Below are 24,693 nucleotides of genomic sequence, written 5' to 3'. Positions count from 1 at the left end.
TCCCCCGTGTAAAAAAACCTTAGTGTTTTCTAGTCAGGACACTGACTGGACATTGAAAACTCAGTTATCACATGGCTACTATCCAGCGTGCTGAGTATTATACATGTGATCTTTGTGAATCCGATTACAGAATTTCATATCATTTGATATGTAACTGACCTGCAGTAATGTAAGTGCGTATCCGGATTTTTGGTTCTTCATACGTAGATGAACCTATGTACAGAGAGCTGAAACTCAGAGCTATAATTTAAGCCGTATTTGAATAACAATATCTGTTCGAGGGTGTAGCTGTTCTTTTGTCTCAATATCCCCTCGGGGTGTTGCTATATCTGCTCAACGAGAAGTGCCTTTTATTCCCTTAAGAATGAAGAATAATTCCATTTTGTGTATGTTCATTGTGTCGTTATTTCCAACCTTACCACTTCCTCAATCCCTCCCCGCATCATTTCCTGAAAAGACAAATCTCGGCGAGGCACAAATCTCCGATCGACATGGGGAACGTGCCATTTGAGCAAGTCTTTACTGATTACCGATAATCAATAAATTACCATTACACTACAATTGTAATTAGCCATGGATCGTACAGAAGAAAACAGTTTGAGGTACTCAGCCAATATAAAAATTGTAGTGAGACATTGTTGTATGGATAACCTTACACCAGACCCACTTAATCGGCTTTAGCATGATACAGCGATTATAGTACTCGTCGATACATTCAATAGTTTTTATAGTACCTACCTGGCGTCAAAATATCCACAATGGTCCTCTCGTGATGACTTCATATTTTAGTAAAAGTGATTGTCATCAAGCCATATCTTTAGATTCTCAATCATATAGTAGTCATACGGAGCCGCATCTGGTAAAAAAGGGCGCGCAAAAGAATTTCGTATCCTAGTTCATTCGATACCCATTGGCGAGAATCAGTCAACATATGTGATGTAAAATGTTGAACACACGTTCCGATGAGATGTTTTCATTCGGGTTTAGTCACCACTAACTGCCTATCTGATCATTATTTGTACTCGTACGAACGAATTCGAATTTTTGAATCTATGTTTCGACCGTTGCGTACGATGAAACAGAGCAACGGTAATGCTTTTCAAGCTTCTCTATCGTCTTTTTTTTATTTTCCTCTCAAATGATGGTGTTAAATGAAAGCAAATAATTGATTAGGGTCCATGGTTTTCAGAGACACTTAGGATATGCCATTCAGAAATCCAACACAAACTACTCAATTGATACTTATGATACTGCACATGTGGATTTTTGCAGGATGGATGATGTAAAATATTATGGGTCCGTGTCGTATATAAATATATCGTGAGGACCGAGACTTTTCAATCCACTTAATACATTTTCATAGCTATTAAAATTTCTATTTCTTTTCTTGTCTATTCGTCATAAAAAACGCGTCAATATTTTTTCATATATTAGTTAATTTATGGCATACATTGGTATAAAAACATTTATTTACGTATCTAATCATTTGATAAAAACTCGGGCATAGTAAAAGTTCTTAATAGATAAATCGACAGTGATTGTTTTGCTGTTCAGAAATACTCCTGAGATGTTCTGTAGCTAATGAAGGTATCGCGGACCAAATTGGACCATCTTTTTCCTATCCTATAAATTCTAGCTAATGTTGCTATAAATCCAATCGGTATATCGCATTACATTAGTGTACACTCCCGGTACGTCCTTCATACCGCAATTGGCTGGCCCAAAGCTAACGATTCCGACGAGATAGTAGCGATCGCTCATCTGCGCCATCAGAGGTCCTCCGGAGTCGCAGCTGCAGATACCCGTTCCACGCCACTCGCTAGCACACATTTGCGTATCTTGCAGTTGTGCCCCTGCGTGCTGGTAAGCCTCCGTGCAGGCATTGAAGTCATTGATATCCAGTCGAACCTTCAGCTTCACGTTGCTGGCACTTCCTAATATAATATATGAATAAAAGATCGTGGTATGTTGGAAGAGTTTACAGTTTTGGACAATTACCCGTTTTTGTTCTACCCCATCCGGCGGACATAACTGCCATCGGAGCACCGTTCATCATCATGTTTTCCATTTCGCCCGTTGCCAGCTGAATTGGCTGAATGAAGACTGTCATCCGAACACTCACCGCTAGTTGAATCAATGCGATGTCGTGGTACTGACTGACCTGCCGCGGGGTGTAGTTCTGGTGGACTAGTACCTGGTCGACATCAACGTCTACGGGCATATCGGCACATAGACCATTCACACAGTCTACATCTCCGTTCTTTGTATCGTACTCTCCCAGACGAACGCGAGATCTGAAACCAATCGAAAGTGGTGTGTGGAATCGGAACGGAAGTAGGAATCGGCCATAAAGTAGTCAATCCATAATTGATTCATCTGTTTTTATCGTATATTGTAGCCTTCTTTAGGCGTTAACTTTTTGTAACGAATAAGGTGATAGCGGGTCATATTGACCCCGATGTCGAACTCAGTTTTAAGACACATTTGCAGTCAAATCTATATGAACCTGTACCCACATTCTGTGTTAGAGTTTAAATTTTCAGATTATGGTAAATATTACCGTTTTTGACCAGGTTGGCTAGTGGGAATCGGTGCCGAATGGGGGTCATGTTTTGCATACATAGATGTATGCATAACAGTCATCATAAATCACAGGTTCTTTGACAAAATATTAATAATAAACACAAACAAAACAAAAATAAGAATGTATATTAGAGTGGTTCAAATATGACATTTTTCACCACAACACTTTTTGAGTTCCTTTTGTGGTCATTTGCATTTACGGTAATAAAGATCGCTATTTCATTCAATATGAAAAAAACAGCTTTAGAAAACTATAGTTTAAACCTTGGTTAACAACTTTGTCGAAGACGGTAACTAGCCATGAGTTTTTCATATTCAGTGAAATAGCGGTCTTTATTAACGAAAATGCAAAATAATTGATTTCCCCATATAAAATCCCATATAAACTTTGAACGCAATGCGCTAACCCGGGAAGCAACCAACGCCACCAAATTTTGCACAGGAATTTGGGACCACAAAAAGAACTCACACAGTGCTGTGCTCGCTAGTTTAAATCATTTTGAAGTTTTCCCATACAACCGCGAGCCATTAAATTTGTACATGATATGACAGACCTTGGACGTTCCAGATTTCAATACCAATGCCGATTCCGGCGAAATAATTGTATTTCAATCAATAAAACTGATCCCAAAAATTTGTTAAAATCTTGAAAGTTTATATAAAAGCTCGTCTAAAATGACATTAACACTGTGACTTAACTATTGACCCTGGATTCTGCGTTCATCCGGAAGATCAGGAACATTCGTATAATTGGTCAATTCATCTAGTTCTTGAGCTCAGAAGATTTTCGATTTTTTTTTTGCATTGGCATAAATTCGTAGTTATAACTTTAAAATTGGCCACAAAATGACTTTCCGGAAGATCTGGAACATCCGCGCAGCTGATCAATTAATGAACTTTGTCCTAGAGCTCTGGGATATTTTCGAAAACCACCCTTATAGGTATTTAGAAAATATCTCAGAGCTCTAGGGTCAATAGTTAAGTCACAGTGTTAATGCCATTTTAGACGAGCTTTTACATAAATATATCATTCGCATAAATTCGTACTTGTGACTGGGTCAGAGCCCTATTGACCTTTCGGATGATCCGGGTTAGAATTGGCTAGTTAACAAATAGGGTCTTTGGTCCGGACATAAACACAATTTTTCTTGCAACAATAATTCTAAAAAACCTGTTTTAATCCACCTAGAGGTGCAATTGTGCCTTTCTCATTTCTCCAAACTATGATTTGATAGCTGGTTCGTACAATATAACATTATGGAAATGTCTTTCATTCTTATTACACCTGGTAAGTATATATAAGAGCACCTTTTTGCATTCATCGCGGTATCGGTTTGAATCGGAGTTTTCTATGTGATGGCACTCCACAACCCGTAACTCCGGAGCCGGAAGTCGGATGGAGATGGAATTTAATATCAGTTTCCGGGGACGAAACACCTTTCATTTGAGACTAAGTTGATCAAATCGGTCTAGCCATTTTCGAGAAACCAATATAACCGGATTCCGGATCCGTCGTTGGTGGCCAGTGTGGCCAAAGAGACTTTGAATAACTGTTGGCGACCTAGATCTACAAATTCAATAGTTGTGTTTACATTTTGGAAAAAAAATTCACCTTTTTACATTCATCGCAGAATTCGTTAGAATCGGGATTTGCTGCGTGATCGTACGTATCACCCTGTAATTCAGGAACCAGAACTCGGATCCACACAAAATTCAACAGCAGCTGATGGACCTTTCTTTTAAAAACAAGTTTGTCAAAATCGGTTCAGAAAATTCCGAGAAACCGTTGTGGACAAATCAACACATTTTGTTTTGTAACCATACTCTTCAACTCGTAATCCGGAACAAGATGTCGGTTGAAAATGAAATTCAATAGCAATCTATGGGAATATTATACCTTTCATTTGAATCTTAGTTTGTAAAAATCGGTTCAGTCATCTCCGAGAAATCGATGTGGACATTTTGTTAACAAATCCGCACATACACACACATACATACATGCATACATACATACATACATACATACATACATACATACATACATACATACATACATACATACATACATACATACATACATACATACATACATACATACATACATACATACATACATACATACATACATACATACATACATACATACATACATACATACATACATACATACATACATACATACATACATACATACATACATACATACATACATACATACATACATACATACATACATACATACATACATACATACATACATACATACATACATACATACATACATACATACATACATACATACATACATACATACATACATACATACATACATACATACATACATACATACATACATACATACATACATACATACATACATACATACATACATACATACATACATACATACATACATACATACATACATACATACATACATACATACATACATACATACATACATACAGCGTACAAGAAGGCGACTGCAGGCCAACGGTGATGGAGATGACCCAGATAAACCTGAATCACTGTGATACCGCACAGCAACTGTTGTGGCAGTCTACGACAGAAACTATGTGCGATGTCGCTTTGATCGCAGAGCCTTATCAAGTCCCCCCTAATAACGGTAACTGGGTGGCGGATAGATCAGGAACCGCAGCGATACAAGTAATGGGAAGATTCCCTATCCAAGAAGTGGTAGAACGTTCCTATGAGGGTTTCGTGATAGCCAAAATCAACGGCATCTTCGTATGTAGCTGTTACGCTCCCCCAAGGTGGACAGTAGAGCAGTTCAGCCTAATGCTGGAGCAGTTAACCGAGCAGTTGATCGATCGGAAGCCGGTAGTCATTGGTGGTGACTTCAACGCCTGGGCTGTGGAATGCGGCAGTAGAGTAACCAACACAAGAGGGTGTATCCTGCAGGAAGCTCTAGCGAAGTTAGACGTACGATTGTGCAATGAAGGCTCTGTTAGTACATTTCGGAGAGACGGGAGGGAGTCCATCATAGACGTCACATTCTGTAGTCCCTCATTGACGGCGAACATGGATTGGAGAGTATGCGAAACGTATACGCATAGTGACCACCAGGAGATTCGCTACCGTATCGGCCAACGGAACCCCGTGGCAGTACAGAGAAGGGTGACCGGCGAACGAAAGTGGAAGACGAAAGCCTTCAACAAAGACCTCTTTGTTGAGGCACTTCGGCCGAACGGCGGGACCGAGAACGTGGATGCGGCTGACCTAACAAGAAGGATTGTGGCGGCTTGTGACGCCACAATGCCGCGAAAACTGGAACCACGCAACAAACGGCGTCCAGCTTACTGGTGGAACGAGACGCTTAGTACGTTACGCGCTGCTTGTCTCAGAGCCAGAAGGCGGGCCCAAAGAGCAAGGTCGGAACCAGATAGAGAAGAGCATAAGGCATCGTTTCGGGAAGCTAGGGCCGCTCTAAAACGGGAGATCAGACATAGCAAGTCAGAGTGCCACAAGGAGCTATGCCGAGAAGTAGACGCCAATCCCTGGGGTGACGCATACCGAGTCGTGATGGCGAAAATGAAGGGTCCGACGACGCCAGCCGAAATGTGTCCGAGCAAGCTGAAGATAATCGTCGAGGGTCTTTTCCCGAAGCACGATCCAACTATATGGCCACCGTCACCGCACGGCGAGGAAGAAGGAACAAACATGGATCGGCAAGTGACTAACGACGAGCTAGTAGAAGCATCGAAGCGCCTAAAACCAAAGAAAGCCCCTGGTCCGGATGGAATACCAAACGTGGTACTGAAAGCTGCGATCCTGGCATATCCGGACATGTTCAGGATAGTGATGCAGAAGTGCCTAAATGAAGGCAACTTCCCCGAAATGTGGAAGGTCCAGAAGCTGGTGTTGCTGCCGAAGCCAGGGAAGCCACCTGGCGACCCGACCTCGTACAGACCCATATGCCTGCTGGATACACTCGGAAAACTCCTGGAAAGGATCATTCTTAACAGGTTGACGAAATTCACGGAAGGTGAGCGCGGACTGTCCAAGATGCAGTTTGGTTTCCGCAAAGGAGCATCGACAGTGGATGCAATTCGGATAGTGCTCGAGAGTGCCGAGAAGTCATCTAAACAGAAGCGAAGAGAAGATCGATACTGCGCTGTGGTCACGATAGATGTGAAGAACGCGTTCAACAGTGCCAGCTGGGAAGCCATCGCTGCAGCGCTGCATAGAATGAGGGTTCCCGACTATCTGTGCCAGATCCTGAAGAGCTACTTTCAGAGCAGAGTGCTACTGTACGAGACGAGCGAAGGACAGAAGTCATTGCGTGTCACAGCGGGCGTTCCTCAGGGCTCCATTCTCGGTCCAACCCTTTGGAACGGGATGTACGATGGGGTGTTAACGCTGCAGCTGCCTAGGAAAGTGAAAATCGTAGGTTTCGCGGACGACGTGTCACTAACGGTGATGGGTGAGACACTTGAAGAAGTGGAGGTGTCGGTGACGGAGACAATAGACGCGATCGAGAGCTGGATGAACGGGGTCAAGCTGCAAATAGCTCACCACAAGACGGAGGTGTTGTTGGTCAGTAACTGCAGATCGGTCCAACGGATGCAGATCGACGTCGGAAGGCACGTGATTGCATCAAAACGTGCATTGAAGCAATTGGGAGTTATAATCGACGACCGGTTGAGCTTCAACAACCACGTTGATTACGCCTGTGAAAAGTCGGCGAAGGCAACGAATGCAATAGCGAGAATCATGCCAAACGTCGGCGGTCCGAGAAGCAGCACGAGACGTCTGCTATCTACTGTTTCGTCATCGATACTCCGATATGGGGTTCCTGCCTGGAGTGCTGCGCTGAAAACCAAGCGGAACCGTGAAAAGCTAAACAGGACATTCCGACTGATGGCCGTACGAGTAGCGAGTGCCTACAGAACAATATCGTCGGAGGCAGTATGCGTTATCGCCGGGATGATCCCCATCTGCATTACCCTGGCGGAGGACGTGGAATGGCTAAATGGCAACAGGAGTGGGACAACGCGGAGAAAGGAAGGTGGACCCACCGACTCATCCCAAATGTATCGGCCTGGGTACATAGGAAGCATGGAGAGGTGAACTTCCATTTGACGCAGTTTTTGTCCGGGCACGATGCTTCCGGAAGTACTTGCATCGGTTTGGACATGCTTCGTCACCCCTTTGCCCGGGTTGTGCGACCGTGCAGGAGACACCGGAACACGTGGTCTTCGAATGCCCTAGATTCGAAGAAGTTCGTAGGGGTATACCTGGTATGACAGCAGACAATATCGTCGAAGAGATGTGCCGTGACGAACATACCTGGGACGCTGTCAACAGAGTGGTCTCGAGCATACTCTCCGAGTTGCAGAGGAAGTGGCGTAGAGACCAACAAGAAACCGCAAATCGGGTTTCGAGAGAAATTCCGCCGCCGGGGAACTCTCCAACTGTGTAGACTAGGTCCACCGCCAGTTGAGTAGTGCGTGATGTAGCACCGAGTTGGGTCGTCGGGGCGCCTGGGAACCGGACGTCAAGCTTCACCGGAATCGCTGAACCGACCTCGACATCCTTCCGGGTAGCTCGTGAGTAGGCTATATCCACCGCCGGGGATTGGACCGAGTAGACCGCGTCGCAGAGCTAGCAGTGGGTCGTTGGGGCGCGGGTGAACCGGAAGTTACGCTCCAACCGGAATCGCCGGATAGACCTCAGCACCTACTGTATGGCCCGTTGAGTAGGCTAGATCCACCGCCGGGGACTAGATCGAGTAGATCGGGCGAAACGGAACGAGAGGAAGCCAAATAGCTCATGAAATTGTGGTGCTAAAACAAAAGAAGAATCGGTACCGGGGGAGCCTCCTTCGCCGGGGAACTCTCCGTCGGCGTAAGCTAGATCCACCGCCGGGGACTAGACTGAGTAGACCGCGACGAAATACCACCAGTCGCAGGTCGTCGGGGCATCAGCGAACCGGACGCTCTGCTCCACCGGAATCGCCGAACTGACCTCGACATCTGGTTGGTTGGCTCGGTTTCGGGAGAACTTCTCTCGCCGGGGAATTCTCCGTCGGAGTAGGCTAGGTCCATCGTCGGGGACTAGACCGAGTAGTTCGCGAACAAGTCTGGTGCTCAAAGAGTAAACGGCGTTGAATGGTGCGAGAAGGGAGTTGCGGTGCTAACCGGCACAAGCGAGCCGCAGGGCTCGGTGAATTAGACAGTCAGAAGTTTGCCGCTCAGACTGTACTCGTAGGGGAGGAGTACTAAGCCTCGACTCACAGCCAGCTTTCCGACTGCCATGCAGAGCTTGCCAGTCTGTGTGGATGGTAGAGAATTGGTGGTGTGTAGAGGAGTGGGGCTGTCACCCTACGGAAGAAACGAACTAGGAAGTAGTTGAATTAGAGTGTGTGCTATGCACATAAAAACCCCTCCCCGAAGTAATGCCGTAAGGTAGTGCCGAGGAGGAATCAGGTTCTGGGCAAGAGCAGTGGTTTTTAGTGGGTCGGGTGATGGCAGCCCAAACCCGTTCCCTGACAATGGGGTTTTTGTACATTTTTCCTCACTCAGGGTTTTTCTGAAAAATTTTTTACTGCTCTCAAAAAAAAAACATACATACATACATACATACACACATACATACACATAGATATTTTGCGAACTGAGTCGAATGTTATATGAGACTCGGCCCTCCGAGCCTCGGTTAGAAAGTCGGTTTTTGGAGCAATTGCGTAACCTTTCTATATGAGAAAGGCAAAAGAATAATATTTAATTAGCTTAATCAGCATGAGTTCAATGTTATCTTCATGTGATTATATTTTGAAATGTTAGTGGAATGGGTTTGAAAGTGGAGGAAATGGGGGTTTAGTAGAGTGGGAGTGGATGATGCGTCAGAAATCCTTCATCTTATTTCGGTATACGGGGTGGATGAAGGAAATGCGGGCGTGAGGGTGGTCCAAGGGAAGGGGAGTGATGAAGGAGGGAGGTGTAAGGGCAAGGTGGGGGAGGGGGGAGGGGCGGTGACGCAATACTCAACTGCATATTTTGCCTTCCATTTGAGACTTGGTTTGAGAAAATCGACCGAAGTCACCGAAGAACCGATGTAACTTTAATTGTGGAATATGCCCGAACTTCCGGAATCGTCGATAGTGGACAATATATTCAAAGAATGTTTGATTGGCAATCAGTGATTCAGATCTGCGATTAGAAGTAATTTGGTGACCATTTCAATAGTTTTTAGCCTCTGAGGTATTAGGATTGTACCGATTTATATGGGAAATTCCAGTGTATCCTTACTAACACCCATGTAACTCCGGAAGCAAGCGAATGAAATTCAGCAGCAGTCAATGGTATTACTGTATCTTTCATTTGGGGAATGGGTGTGATATTAGCTTAGGAACTTGGCGGGTTCGCCGGGGGCGTCATGAACCGTCATAGGTGGCCAATGTGGTCAAAGCTGCTTTAATTGATCATTAGGGTCCAGACCCGCAAACTAGAGTAATGTTACATCAATGTTAAAATGTTTTACATCATTTTAACATCATGGTGGTACCAGTTTATATGGGAATTTGCTGTGTGACCGCACTCTTCAACCCGTAACTCCGGAACCGGAAGTCGGATCAACTAAAAATTCGATAGCAGCTCATGGGAGCGTTATACCTTTCAGATGAAACTAAGTTTGCGAAAATCGGTTCAGCCATCTCTGAGAAAATTGTGTGAGTTTAAATGACACACACACATACACACACACATACATACACACACAGACATTTGCCGATCTCGACGAACTGAATCGAATGGTGTATGACACTCGGCCCTCCGGGCCTCGGTTAAAAAGTCGATTTTTACAGTGATTGCATAGCCTTTCTTTATATGAGAAAGGTAAAAACTTACGAGGCAACCATAGAATCCCAGAGCCAGTTCCGGATCTTCCGAAACGATACAAATAGAGTCTAAATCGGTCACAAGTACGATGCGAATGATATTCCCGAATTTATGAGTAATATTCCAAAAATAATTTAGAACGCTATGACAATGGTTCATGAATTGTTCCAAGTTCCATCGATGTTCCAGATTTTCCGGATGTCATAATGTAGCCAAAAAACATAAATAGGTCATAAGTATGAACTCGTTCAAATGAGAATTCAAGAAACACTAAAAACCCATGCATAGGCGTGCGCAGCCTTTTCCATTAGGGGGGGGGGGGCTAACGGCTTAAAAACATTCAGTTATGTTAAACCTCCATTATCAGGTAGATTTCTGGTAAAGGTTCGATTGCAAAACAGTTATTTTATTTTGTTATTGAATTATATATTGGACGCTACTTTTTGAAACACATGTAAAAATGGAATATTCGATGCAACTAGAAAATTAATCCACTGGGTATTTGCGCGTGGGGAATACACATGGTCTTGTCTGAGTGAATGATGACTTTTGAATTATGTATGAGGGTTAACAATTCGCAAGAACAATTTAAAACCAATTACCAATTTGCGGCAATCTTTTCAGTACGAGGAACAAATGTTTTATTGTCATAATAATTGTTTACTTTTAGTCCATTAAATCGTCAATCAATTATATTGAGCTAAGAGTAAGTACTTACTATTTGGAGATAGTGGGAGTTTGATTCGTACATGATATTAATATCGTTTAGTAGGTAAAGCAGCATCGATATTTTTTCTGCTTCGCATCTTCATTGTAATATCGCAACGTTTTCTCGAACGAGGTGGAAAATTTGAAGTTACGGGATCTCAATAAGCGTGTGATAATACCTATAAAGGACCATTTATAAATTCTTCCGCGCTATTGGGGGAAAGAGCTATGACAAATTGTGACATAAATGGGATGGGGAGCACGTCATGTGCTTTGACGCATTCGGTCGTTTTACGGACGATTGTGCCATGTATATATAAGAAATTCCATAGAACATGGATACTTTTGCATGTAGTGGCAGTAATGTGCTCCTACAAAAAAAGGGAAAACTGAAATCATTCGGTTCGTATTAGATCAAGGAGATAAAGAACGTGGTAATATGAGAGAGAGTTAGCTAGTATTAGACAATCTTTGCGGTCCACAATGCCAATTTTCCAATTCAAATTTCAGCGAAGACTAAAGACTAACGCATCCCTTAAAACTCATTGTTTATGGTCCATTTTATATTGTCGACAACACTCCCGACAGCCGGCTGTCCGGAGTTCAAGTTGGTTTCAATGAAACAAACTCTCGATAAACGGTTACTCAGAGTTTAACCGCCTTAACATCTCGAACATTTACGTATTCTACAGTCAATAAACTCAAATATATTCTCAGTCGCATCGCTTGCTTGAGGCGTATCCTGACTAACCCCCCCCCCCCCCCCCACTACCCAATCTGTGGTACTTATGGGAGTGTCACTGAGTCGGGGCCTTTCGTTAAGTAAGTACCACATCACCATTTCCTTTCTCATATCCCAAGTTACGGTAAAGATGGTCGTGGCCCACAATGGTGGTTCTCAGGACACATTCTCGCTTGGACTGGATTAATTGTTATTTCCAAACAATGCTCCTCAAGTAGTCTGGCTGGAAATGAGAGTCATCAGTCTGCAATCTACGAAGTATACCGTGCTTATGCAACGCAACGCAACGCAACAAGTATATTTGTCATGTGATGATTATAACTTCAGCTATATCTTGAACCTGTCTAATCAATTACATTTCTCATCCATTGCCTTTTATCTCTTCTTTTCGATTCTTATACTGCCATTCTACACCCGCCTTCAGGTTGGTCAGTCAAAGATGACGCTCATATCCACCAGATAACACCGAACACCGACGACATGACCTGAAACTACAGTTGATACGAGAGAACTCGCTCCCTTCTAGTAACTGAATCGCACACTGATATTTAGTATCTGATTCACGACTCGCGCGATCGTTCAGTACCACAAGCAAATATGTGAATGGTACTACGGTCACAGAATGTATACATGCGAAGTCACATACACGCTAGCACACGCGAAAAATACGCTAGCATACAAACGCTTGAGCTCTTCGCGATCACCCACGCACATTCACGCCCGCGATCTCGCAAACATGATTACACTTCAGTGATAGTGAACACTCATACATTCTCAAACGCGGTCTCATGCGGGAACTTACAAAAAGGCCCTAGCTCATGCGATCACGAATCGGTTACGTCCGGAAGTATGTCCTCGATCCTAGAAGCCTAGGTCCATGCATTTAGCTAGACCAATTAAGAAAATACGCTCATACCGATTACACAACACTTCTCATGGCGATGTGACCGGGAACCCTAGCCACGGTGTTCCTAAAACCGTTATTAACTAAAAAAATGACCATAAATTTGGCATACGGCATTCGACAGATACAGTACCCAAGCATCTTCTCAGTGAATTTCAAAATGATTCATCGAGGGAATCGAGAGATATGGCGATTTGAAGTTATATGATACGTTTCACAAGGCTACCAGCAAACACCCACGGGTTTGGTCCAATCTCTATGAACAAAAACATATTTGTCTACTTATTTAGTACATGGTATTCGAAAGATATAGTAATCAAGTATATCCCCTGCAAGTTTGAAAATATTTCATTGACGGAATCGAAATTTATAACGGTTTGGATGTGGTATGCGGTCATAGATGGGTTTTCTACCAGAATGTGAATGGTGTTATTTATATGGTGCACTGAAAAAATATGAAAATAGGGTTGTCTACCAAACGTTAAATATAATGTGTAATTTAAACAAAATAGATGAAAGTTGGAATGTTTACTTCAAAAGGCCATATCTCAATGGTATGTTGACTGATTCTAATTATTTTTTCATTATTGAACAGGTAGACGTTTCATCGTTAATTTTCATCAAGAAGTATATAAAATAGAGTTGGCTACTTCAAACAATAGACAACTTAATTATCCTCAACTATATGTATTATCACTATTTAGTAAATATCTTTATACAGGTAATCTTCGATACAACGTACCCTCGATACAACGTACCCTCGATATAGCGTCATTCGATATAACGTACATTTTTCCTCGATATAACGTACATATTTTTTAATTTATTTTTCAGGTCCAAATTTATCTTGAATTACGCATGTATTCCATATTTTAAGAATTCAGTATGTTATACCAAATCTTAAAACGTACTAATTGGGCTTCTAATGAGCATGTTAGGAATTGGCTACTTCATTGAAGGTTACGAGACCGTTTGTTTTTTCAATTTCATTTGCGTTTGATCGTGATTTATTAAAACCAACCATTTATCTCAATAAATAACCCAATATCAGTAGGGGAGCCCGAGGCTAGTTGGCGGTTGGTGTAAGTTGGCAGTTGGGGTAAGTTGGCGGAATCCCTTTTTCTCCGTTTCTATTAGACATATAGCACAGCCTCTCGTTATGTACCTCAAGTTATGCGAGACCCATTATCCAATTTGTTTTGGTTGCAAAACATTTTGTATTGTGGAAGTTCTGGGCGATATTGTGTTTTCGAGCATACCTAGTAAATTTCCTAAATTTTAAACACTGTATTATTTAGGGTGATGGCGGTGCTGCTCGCGGGGCAAGTTTGCGGTTCTATTTACGATGCAAAAATTTTTATTTCTGGAATTCACTCCAAAGTAAGAAAATCTTTTTCTTGTGTATCTTGTCAATGCAGGAAACATTTACTTCGGCTAGTCACCTGAAGAATTTCGAAAATTTGCTATTGCTTGCTATAAAAATTTGCTATGGAGTACGCGTCAATGTCAATATTCCGGGATATTGAGACTGAAATATAATAGCAAATGTCGATTAATATACGGTTTTCTTGAAAAGACATTCAGCATGTTCCAAAAGGACCCATGAAGTATTTGATTCTTCATTTGATTGCTTATTTTATGGTGTATCTATACATATCGCCAACTTACCCTGGGGCCGGGGTAAGTTGGCGGTTTTTCTACGTAACATATTTTTGTCTCTAAAAATGGAGACAATGCATCAAACATTTTAAATAAAATTCAGAGATGTTGCCAACAGTCTGCCCTTCCATGCCACGTGTTCTATTTTGCAAAATCTAGGTACATCAAAGCGGTAAAAAATGAAAAGTGAAAACACAGCCAACTAGCCCCGGTCTCCTCTAAGTTCTAACTGAAAACTAAAATTGATAATATTTGTGTGACCATTATTGATTGGTTTCGGGGCTGCGGAATCTGATTCTCTGGGCCGAATGATAACGTTTAAATTCCACAGCATGCTATGCCACAAAAAGAATCAGAGGTCATATTTGTAGTTACACGGACAACTGTGCACGCTTCACGACCGGTTAGGGTATTTAGGAAATCGGTTAGCGGACTGAAATATATCTTCAGAAATTTTTGAATCGTGGATACAAGTGGATCTTTATACTCTATTCTTATGATTAAAGTTCATAAATTGCTTTTATTGTATGAGGCGCAGGCGGTGGGAACATTAAAATCACTTTACAAGCCCAGACAAAATAATAATTAATGATTTAATAATTAGGAAAGGAGTCAGAATAGAGAATATTTTCGGAGGTAGAGATAGCGTAGTTGGTAACACGATTGCCTTGTACGCAGCTCACCTAGGTTCAATTCCCAACCCCGCACATAGTGTTAGAGATTTTTCTAAAGAGATTTCTCCAACCCAACAAAGAGGCCAATGACCCGAAGGTTAAAACCTCTAAAATCAAAATAAAAAAAGAATATTTTCAATAAATTTAATTCATATAAGCAAAAAAATGATTATGTCATCTTTTTTATGGATCTACTATAATTTTCTTATTAGAAAAGTTGTTTCGCACTGCTAGGTAGGTAAGATTTTCAAAATTAGTTACGCGTTATCAAAATTCTACAAAATAAAGTACCACGAACAACAATTCTTTGAACATTTTGCATGCTTCGATATAACGTACAATTTTTAAACAGAGATGTACGTTATATCGAAGTTTACCTGTATTCAAAACAACGACCTATCAATTTCTATACATTAGTTGAATGCAATGAACGCAAACTACAAATCATGGAAAAATATTATCATAAATTCAATACATATATTCAAAAATATGAAGGTATTTGCTGATTCAGATCAATTTATGTTATGATACGGTTTGTGTTGGAAATTTTGTACAATCGTGATTCGCTGGTTGGGTTGATAGATGTTAAAACTGGGGGATGTTATTAGTAGGGGGATCAAAGGGGATGTTATTAGTACAAGTTCATCTGCTCATATCTCTATTGTCAGTTTTATTGTCGAATTGAATTTAACATGAGAATTTGACATTCAGATGTCGACAATGGACCAACTAGCGGAGGTCCAACTAAAAAGCGGCTCCTGTTAAAAATTGAGCGACCAGCGAATCACGACTGTGTTAGTTTTAACATTTCATATATCCATAATTTGTGGTAAACAGCAATTGCAATCAACTAGTATATAAAAATTGATAGGCCGCTATTTTTAATACAAAAATAATCACTAAATAATTATAATACATATAGTTGAGATCAATTATATTGTCTATTTATTTATGTAGACAACTCTATTTTATATTCTTCTTGATGAAAATTAACGATGAAACGTCTACCTGTTCAATAATGAAAAAATAATTAAAATCAGTCAACATACCATTGAGATATGGCCTTTTGAAGTAAATATTCCGACTTTCATCTATTTTTTTTAATTTACACATTATATTTAACGTTTGGTAAAAAATCCTATTTTCATATTTTTTCAGTGCACCATATAAATAACACCATTTGTACATTATATTTATGTAATTAAATCGCAAGGGTTTCCTTTAAAAATCGCGACACGTATAAACGATCTAAATAGTCAATGGACAAACATGGATTCACGCTTGAAGTCTGGGCAGAAAACCCATCTATGACCGCATACCACATCCAAAACGTTATAACTTTCCATTCCGTCAATGAAATATTTTCAAACTTGCAGGGGATATACTTGATTACTATATCTTTCGAATGCCATGTACTAAATAAGTAGACAAATATTTTTTTGTTTATAGAGATTGGACCAAACCCGTGGGTGTTTGCTGGTAGCCTTATGAAACGTATCATAAAACTTCAAATCGCCATATCTCTCGAATCCCTCGATGGATCATTTTGAAATTCACTGAGAAGATGCTTGGATACTGTATCTTTCGAATGCCGTATGCCAAATTTATGGTAATTTTTTTTAATTAATAACGGTTTTAGGAACACCGTGATAGCAATATAAGAGAACCCACTTTCTGCTAGAATCTGAACCGTACACCGAAAATTTAATATCAGACTCACGGTTCGCGCAACCATTCGAGGATACTCGCAAATATGTTACAAAATCGTCGGCATACAAACGTTTGAGCCCCTCGCGATTATCCAAGAAACCTACGCCCACTATCTCGCAAACATGATAACTCCCCGGTAATAAGGTGAACGTCTCAACCAGAGTTAAAATATTCAAATTCATTGAATGAAAATTGATCATATTCAGCCGCATTCATTTTCAATATTCAGTGACCCAGCTGAAAACGTCAAACGAACAAACCGCCCATTCATCCATGCAGATTTTCATGCGTCTACGATTATTACACGAAGCGGCCGTGCAGCAACGAATCAAACGCATCAAAGTAGGCCCTGGCACAATGTAAGCGATGATGATTGTTGTTTCATATGCTTTACCGGCATTAGAAAACATTTTCCTAAATAATTAGTGAAATGAATATATTGTACGATATTCAACTGAATGAATAATATGGATATTTGAATGAATATTTTTTCTATTCACCGCGAGTCGCATCAGGTTCATTTTCAGCCGTCAAAAAAGAGCTTCGATTATTTTTAACTCTGGTCTCAACACTCATAAACTTACAAACGCGATCTCAAGCGTCAACCTACAAACTCCCGCGCTCGCGCGATCATGAACCGGGCACGTTCAGAACTTTATCCATGCCAATCAATAAAATAGAAACAAAAAAAATAATATTAAGAAATTAAAAAAAACTCCAATATCCAATACGTTCCATGGGGACATGACCGGGAACTCTAGCGATATGCGGTAACTTACTCTCTGTCAGAATGTGATCCGTACACCGAAAACTAAATATCAGAATAACGGTCCGAGTGGTCATCCAAGAACACACGCGAATATGAATGGCCATAAAATGAATGGGTTACAAAATCGAATTTATACACTCGAAGTCACATACTCGCGAGCACACGCGACAAACACGTCAACATATGAAGGCTTAAACCGTGATCATTTACGCACACCTACGCCCGCGATCGCGCAAACATGAATCGGTCACGTTCGGAAATCCTTTCCCTCCATTCTTGCAACTTGATTTCATACATTCAGTTATACCAATCAAAAAATAAAGCTCATATCCACTAGACAACGCGTTCCAAGGCGACATGACTAGGAACTTGAGTAATATGGAAGAACCCACTTTTTTCTAGAATCTGTACACGACGAATTAACCGTCGTACACGAAAAAGTATCAAGTATCAGATTCAAGGTCCGCGCGCGATCATTCTAGAACACACACGAATATGCTAAAGGCACACGGTTTTAAAATAGAATATATACACGTGAAGTTACATACACGACACACGCGACATACAAATGCACACGCGACCAAACACATTAACGTACAAATACTCGAGACTATCGCGATGATACACGCGATCGTGTAGTCTCTACGCCCACGCATCCCTGAACCGTGCAATGAATATTACATTCAGAATCACGGCCCGCTACAATCGGCCTAAAGCAGTGTTTTAGTGGGCGCCATTGCCTGTCTCGTCTGCAATTGTAGTGTGTGATTCTAAAGGGAAGCCCTTCTGAGAACCTAACTTTACAGATCCAGTAGTACAACTCTCAAAAAAAAAATATTCAGATAGTCCCGATCAATAACGGAGTAGCAACCAGGGGTGGTTGCACCAGCTTAAGCTGATAACCAAGTCGGACGTCTAGTGGTTTGTGGAATACTGAATAATATATGAAAATACGAAAACCGCGCAAATAGGGTTTCCACCTCTGGAGAGGCGTTGACCCGAAGATTTTTAGTGGCCTGAGAACTAGAAGCCTAAGTAAACAGAAAGTGGAATCAAAGCGATTGCATGACATTTTAGACTTTAAGCTGTTTGCACACGACCCAACAGGACACACGTCACAAAAAATATTCATTATGGTTTTTTATACCTATTCCAATGCTGCTGCTGTTACCGCATTGAAATAGTTAGAACTAAATCCATAGTGAAGATCTTTTGGCGTGTGTCCTGTCGACTCGTCTGCGAATATGCTTTTTAATTCCTTTTGTAATTTGTTATGAAATTTAGTCCTGGTTGATTGGAAAATTTTCAAAATTACCTCGCAATCAACGTAGAGTGATCTCCTCTATACCGTCACAATAAAGCTAAAAAATTTCTCACGTTGGTGAACGGTTTGTTGGTTTAATTAGGTGTAGAATTTCACTTCCCTGACTAAGCGCAAAGAATACAAAAACACCAGCAACTCTCGCTGTGGAGGATAAGTCTAACGAGCATTGCTCTCCTCCACAACTAACAGGAGAAGGAGAAGCTCTCTGTGGCTTTGGTAATTCGTCACCAGACGTTCCAACAAAGGGGCAAAACTCACTTACATTGCCAACAGTTGGGGGTCACTGCATGAGCAGCAACAACACCGGGAGAACTTGTTTTATGTTGACCTAGCCACTTAGATTAGAACAAACCCGCCATACCTTGATGAAGCTGCAGATAGGCATCACCAACACAACAGCGAAGTGATTTCGTAAAATTGTAGGAGAATAACTTTGTTTTGAGTGACTTATAGTTCGCAAAATTTTTACTGTTGTATACATATAGCGAAGTATTGTTTTTACAAGCTGTAATAAATTTGATTTTTTATTTATTTTCGTCGTTTAGCATACAAAATCAGAAATATTTGGATAACTCATCTGAAGCAGAGTAATAGTAAATGCACTATACTCGATTCGTGAAATTATCAATCTTTCTATCGATCCTGGAGAAATTGATTTAAAACCCGGAGGCTCGGAGATCGCTCCCGAAAACCGGCGGTTCCCGGTCAAATCCGGAGGGGTGGTAACCCTACGCGCAAAGCATGATGGAAATAATAAAACTTACAGTTCGGGAGTAAGCAGGAAAACCAAAAAAAATTTAGTTTGGAAATTTGAATTTATCGTCCCATCAGCACACGGACCTAAATCAACGAAGGAAAACGTGATTAGATATATTTCACTTAAGACAATCCCAACGACTTTGGTTGAAATTGAATCCAAGTACGCTGGAGTGAGAATCAGTTCCGTTTATCACTTAAGCATCGCCACCGTCAAGTGGAATTTCGTTAATCATTTTAATTAAATAGACATTTAGAACAATATTGTCCGACTACTTTTTGACCATTCCATTCTTTATAACATTGCACTTACACTTTCCAAATCGGGGGTATTGCCACAATGCAGTGAGCGGCTGTTATCACGTAGCGTTCATGAATCAACGTCCCCCCGCAGTGGAATCCGATAAACCCGTGCAGTTTTCTGTACTGAATCAACGCCGACCACGGGAACTCACCCAGACTGGTCAGTTGGGGTTCGTTGACTAGATTTTCCAGTGGCGGCATAACCGAGGAAACAATTGACGAAGATTCCGCCAAATTCGCTTGGATGTTTTGCAGTTCGTTCTCATCGGTGTGATCTACGCAGCAAACCTAGGAACATCGATCAGTCCAAGATTCAAATACACTACGCAATTAGTGACTACTTACAAGGGGCGTGTACCCGTACCCTCCGCAGACATGGTTACCCAAATATTTGCCACGACGGAATGACCAAATCGGGGGTCGAAAAGTTTGCGAAAGGGCCTTACATTTCGATTGTCTGACACATTTTCCTGGATAACCGTTCTGGTCAACGCACCACTCATGAGGAGCTAACAAACAAGACAAAAGAAATCTCAAACACTTTCACTTAATTGGAAGAAATGATCCTAACCAAAATCACATCCTTTCAAGCACATGAATGCCACAAACGCTAGCGAGAAACGGTACTTCAGAATCATCGAGATCGTATATCACCGGAACACAGTCTACACCAAACTTCGCACAACCTTGACGGCTGCAAATCTCGGCCACTACTGAAACTGGATACCAAGCGGGCCTGCTAGATTTAAAGGGTTATGTGGTGCCCTGGTTGATGAAATGCCGAAAAACAGAGCCGAGTTGAGTTGGGCTTCATTTGCATAATAGAAGAGGTGTGCGCGGGTCGTTAGCATCGTTTCGTTGTTCTGGCATTTATTCCTACGGGCAGGAATGCCAGTTGCCGGAGCACGTTCTCATCCATTTTAAGTGGCTCAATGCTAAGATTAAACAAATACCTACCAATCTAGTTCTGGTGAGGGGGCACGTACCTGACAAGATCAGATATCTGATCAGAAACGTCACACCGAGGCAGGAAAGAAATCTGTTATCCGTTTGTACATAATCATCCCCGGTAATAAACCAATTAGAAGACACCTGCCTGACGGAGTAACTGGCGAGCCCCGATAATTTACATGGACCCACCTCCAAGCCGAAGTGCCAGTTCGAATGGCTCCTGGAAGTGATGCTGCTAAACTGTCCGGTTGTTGTGTTTATTGACAGTGGCAACTTTTTCTGTAGAAATGAAGAGTACTTGTTTTTAGCCAATTTTATCGCGTAGTAGGACAGATAAACACAGGTAGAGTAAACTGGAATAAATCGGAATTATGTGTTGGAAGCTACTTGTCAGTGATGAATGATCGTTATTGTTAATTTCGAATGGATCTTCTGAACAAACATTGCAATGTTTATTTGGCAGTGTACTTCAGGTCTTGAGCATATCAGATTTTCTGTATATACAACGGTTCGCGGGTTGAGGGACCTTGTCACCATTAATGATTTATTCCGTTATACCATTGACTCCAGAAATTCTACACAACACAGCACAGTTCGCACAACTTTATGTGTGCTACTTTTAGTGAAACATTAAAAAAATATGTCTTTTAATTAAACTGACCATGAATCAGTGGCTTCTCTTATAGAGGGATTATTTTCTGCTATCCTTGGTATCCAGACTTGATCACCTCAGTCACGTTACGGATTGCTACATACAGCCGGTACGTCTCGAATTTGTATAAGCTCGACCAAAGTCTTTGCCAGCGTTCCTTGCTGTTTATTTGGAATGGCATCTACCGTTTCGTGCTGAAAATTTGCGTCCACAATGATGAGCTTTACGCCATATTTTGCGATTCCTTCGTAGATCTTGTCTAGAAACTCTCAATCATTAAATTGTTGGGCTTGTCGTCGATCAAGATATAGTTCAGGAATTTGTCCTTGATCCTCAATACACAGATGCGTAAGTCATTCAACGTCCTGTATAGAATGGACCGTTTCTGCTGTTTACCAAGCTTCATGCTCCATATTCACATAGTCATCATTACAGTAGATTTACTAGTTGAATGAAGTGCCTGAATTTAGATCCGTCGCATTGAATTTGGACAGGCCTGATGCTACCATTCCGCTTGCTGCTTTAGAACGAGCAGGATGGTTCGTGCAGGTTACAACAGTACCACGAACCTAAATATCGATTATTGATGTACCTAATAAATAATAATAAATATTATCGGCCGAATATCTGAGAAAGTGTCATCCAAATCCGAAGATTCAACTTCCAGCAATTGATGTGGTTCCGGTTTGTCTGTGACTGAAGATGGGAGGTAGTAGGTATCGTGAAATACATCGTCATTAAGTGGACAAATTCCGCACTTCGTAAATTATACTTTTAATATTTCGCTCAGTAGTTCAGTAGCTTGGAGCTTGTTTCGGATTCTCTTCGTCAGTAACACTGAAAACTATACATTATGTTGGATCTTCTGTCCTTATGCACAAAAATTTAGTTTTATCCAAAAATGTTTCCCGTTTGGGAATTTTGCACAAAGATCGATGTCCCTACTGGCGAATCTTCTGAAGCTCGAGTGAATTTTTTAAGTGTGTTAGGTATTGAATGAATATTTCGGCGTTCATCCACCCAGGATTTCTTTGCATTTCTTTCCGCTCACGCTGTCTAGCTCTAGTTTTTCGTTCTAAATTTATAACTAATTCAGTCTACAATATCCATCCATCTTTGAATTTGACAAACATTGCAATTAGTTGGCAAAAAAGGCGGTTCGAATTTGGCCAACACATTTTTTTTCTTCTCCCACCGATTGAGCGAACACAGTAACACTCTCTACCACAAATAGATTATCATATGAAAGATATTATCCAACAGTTTCAGAAACACAATAGTTTCATTGAATCAATTTAATATTGTCGCAAAAAACACAGATAAAAATGCATGTAAAATTATGCACTTAAAGGGTAAAAAATAAAAAATCTTCGTTGAATAATATCAGGACTTGAACCGACAATCAATGACTCACCGAAGATACCTTCCTATTGACTGAGCTAAAGCGACACATAACTACGTGACTGCAAAGTGGCGTACATAAGTTTCGCTTGTGCGTGAACGATCCAAGCACATTGAACTGCGGCTCGTGCATGTAATGTCCTCTCTGAATTGTTTCTATCATTTATAAAATTCAAGATATTCAATCTCCAACTTTAAAAATCGTTTTTCTCGACATGTGCCAAATAGCACCTGTAATACGATCGCACAACAGCTGCGATATGTTTCCTTTTTACTAGTTCGCATGCAATGGAAATTGATCATGCAACTTTCGTGACCTCACGTATCCGCAGTTGAGTAGAAGGATGCATACTATTGAAAACATATATCAAAATTCCACGCAAAATGCCGTACGAAATTCCACGTGAAAATCGTGCGTGAAATTCCACGTAAAATTCTGCGTGAAATTACATGAAAAATTTCATGTAAAATGCGCGACAAATTCCTCTTGAAATTCCTTGTGGAATTCCATGTGAAATCCCACGAGAAATTCATACGAAATTTCGCGTGAAATTCCGCGTGAAAATGAGGGAGTGAGATTTCGTGCGAAATTTCGTGTAAAAATCCGTGTGAAATTTCTCGTGAAATTTCGTGTGAAATTTCGCGTAAAATGCTGCACGAAATCCTGTGCAAAATTCTGCGCGAAATTCCACTTGAAATTCCGCGTGAAATTCCGTGTGAAATCCCGCGTCATCCGTGTAAAATTCCGCGTGAAATTACGCAAGAATTTCCACGTGAATTGCCGCAAGAATTTCCACGTGAATTGCCGCAAGAATTTCCATGTGAAATTCCGTGCAAACTTGTAGAAATTCTGAGCAAACCCGTATAAGATTCCGTGCAAAATTACGCTTGAAATCTCGCGAGAAATTTCGTACGAAATTCCGCGCGAAATTCCACGTGAAATTCCGCGCGAAATTCCGTGCGAAATTCCATCAGAAAATCCTGCGTGAAATTACATGAAAAATTTCACGTGAATTGCCGCATGAAATTCCGGGGATGAGATTCCGCGCGAAACTCCTTGCGGAATTCCGCGACAAATTCCATGTGAAATTCCGCGTGGAATTTCGCGTGGAATTCCGCGTGAAATTCCGCGTGGAATGCCGCGTGGAATTCCGCGCGAAATTCCGCGTGGAATGCCGCGTGGAATTCCGCGTGAAATTCCGCGTGGAATACCGCGTGAAATTCCACGAGAAATTCATGCGAAATTTCGCGTGAAATTCCGCGTAAAAATGAGGGAGAAATTCAGCGTGTGAGATTTCGCGCGAAATTCCGTGTAAAAATCCGTGTGAGAATCCGCGTGAAATTCCTCGTGAAATTTCGTGTAAAATCCCGCGTGAAATACCGCACGAAATACTGTGCAACATTCTGTGCGAAATTCCCCTTGAAATTCCGCGTAAAATCCCGTGTGAAATCTCGCATGAAAATCCGCGTGATGTTCCGTGTGAAATTACGCAAGAATTTTCACGTGAAGTACCGCAAGAATTTCCGTGTGAAATTCAGTGCAAACACGTATAATATTCCGCGCGAAATTCCGTGTGAGATTCCATGTGAAAATTCGTGCGAAACTCCACGTGAAGTTTTGCGTGGAATTGCACGTAAAATTTCACACGGAATTTCACACGCAATTTCACACGGAATTTCACACGGAATTTCACACGG

The 24,693-nt window shown here is 41.3% G+C and overlaps 1 protein-coding gene across 1 annotated transcript; it reads right to left on the bottom strand.

Moving 5' to 3' along the window:
- Nucleotides 1–1,547: 1,547 nt before the first annotated feature.
- LOC131680764 (CLIP domain-containing serine protease B4-like) lies at nucleotides 1,548–20,629 on the bottom strand. Its single transcript, XM_058961474.1, has 5 exons — nucleotides 20,563–20,629; nucleotides 20,337–20,500; nucleotides 20,002–20,279; nucleotides 1,999–2,294; nucleotides 1,548–1,934 (listed from the first exon to the last, which is right to left on the bottom strand). The coding sequence occupies exons 1-5, from the start codon at nucleotides 20,627–20,629 to the stop codon at nucleotides 1,633–1,635; spliced, it is 1,107 nt and encodes a 368-aa protein (XP_058817457.1). The 3' UTR covers nucleotides 1,548–1,632.
- Between the last annotated feature and the right edge of the window lie 4,064 nt (nucleotides 20,630–24,693).

Source organism: Topomyia yanbarensis, chromosome 2 (assembly GCF_030247195.1).
Source record: "Topomyia yanbarensis strain Yona2022 chromosome 2, ASM3024719v1, whole genome shotgun sequence".
In the NCBI taxonomy this organism is placed as follows: Eukaryota; Metazoa; Arthropoda; class Insecta; order Diptera; family Culicidae; genus Topomyia; species Topomyia yanbarensis.
This window is presented reverse-complemented; position numbering and strand designations above follow the sequence as displayed.

Bases quoted from the DNA above. Each gene is read 5' to 3' on its own strand.
- LOC131680764 (XM_058961474.1), bottom strand. From the start codon at position 20,629: ATGATTCTGAAGTACCGTTTCTCGCTAGCGTTTGTGGCATTCATGTGC. The intron at 20,280-20,336 runs GTAAGTAGTCAC...CGATGTTCCTAG, and splicing joins GGTACGGGTACACGCCCCTT to GTTTGCTGCGTAGATCACAC. The intron at 1,935-1,998 runs GTAATTGTCCAA...ATATTATATTAG, and splicing joins ATGGGGTAGAACAAAAACGG to GAAGTGCCAGCAACGTGAAG.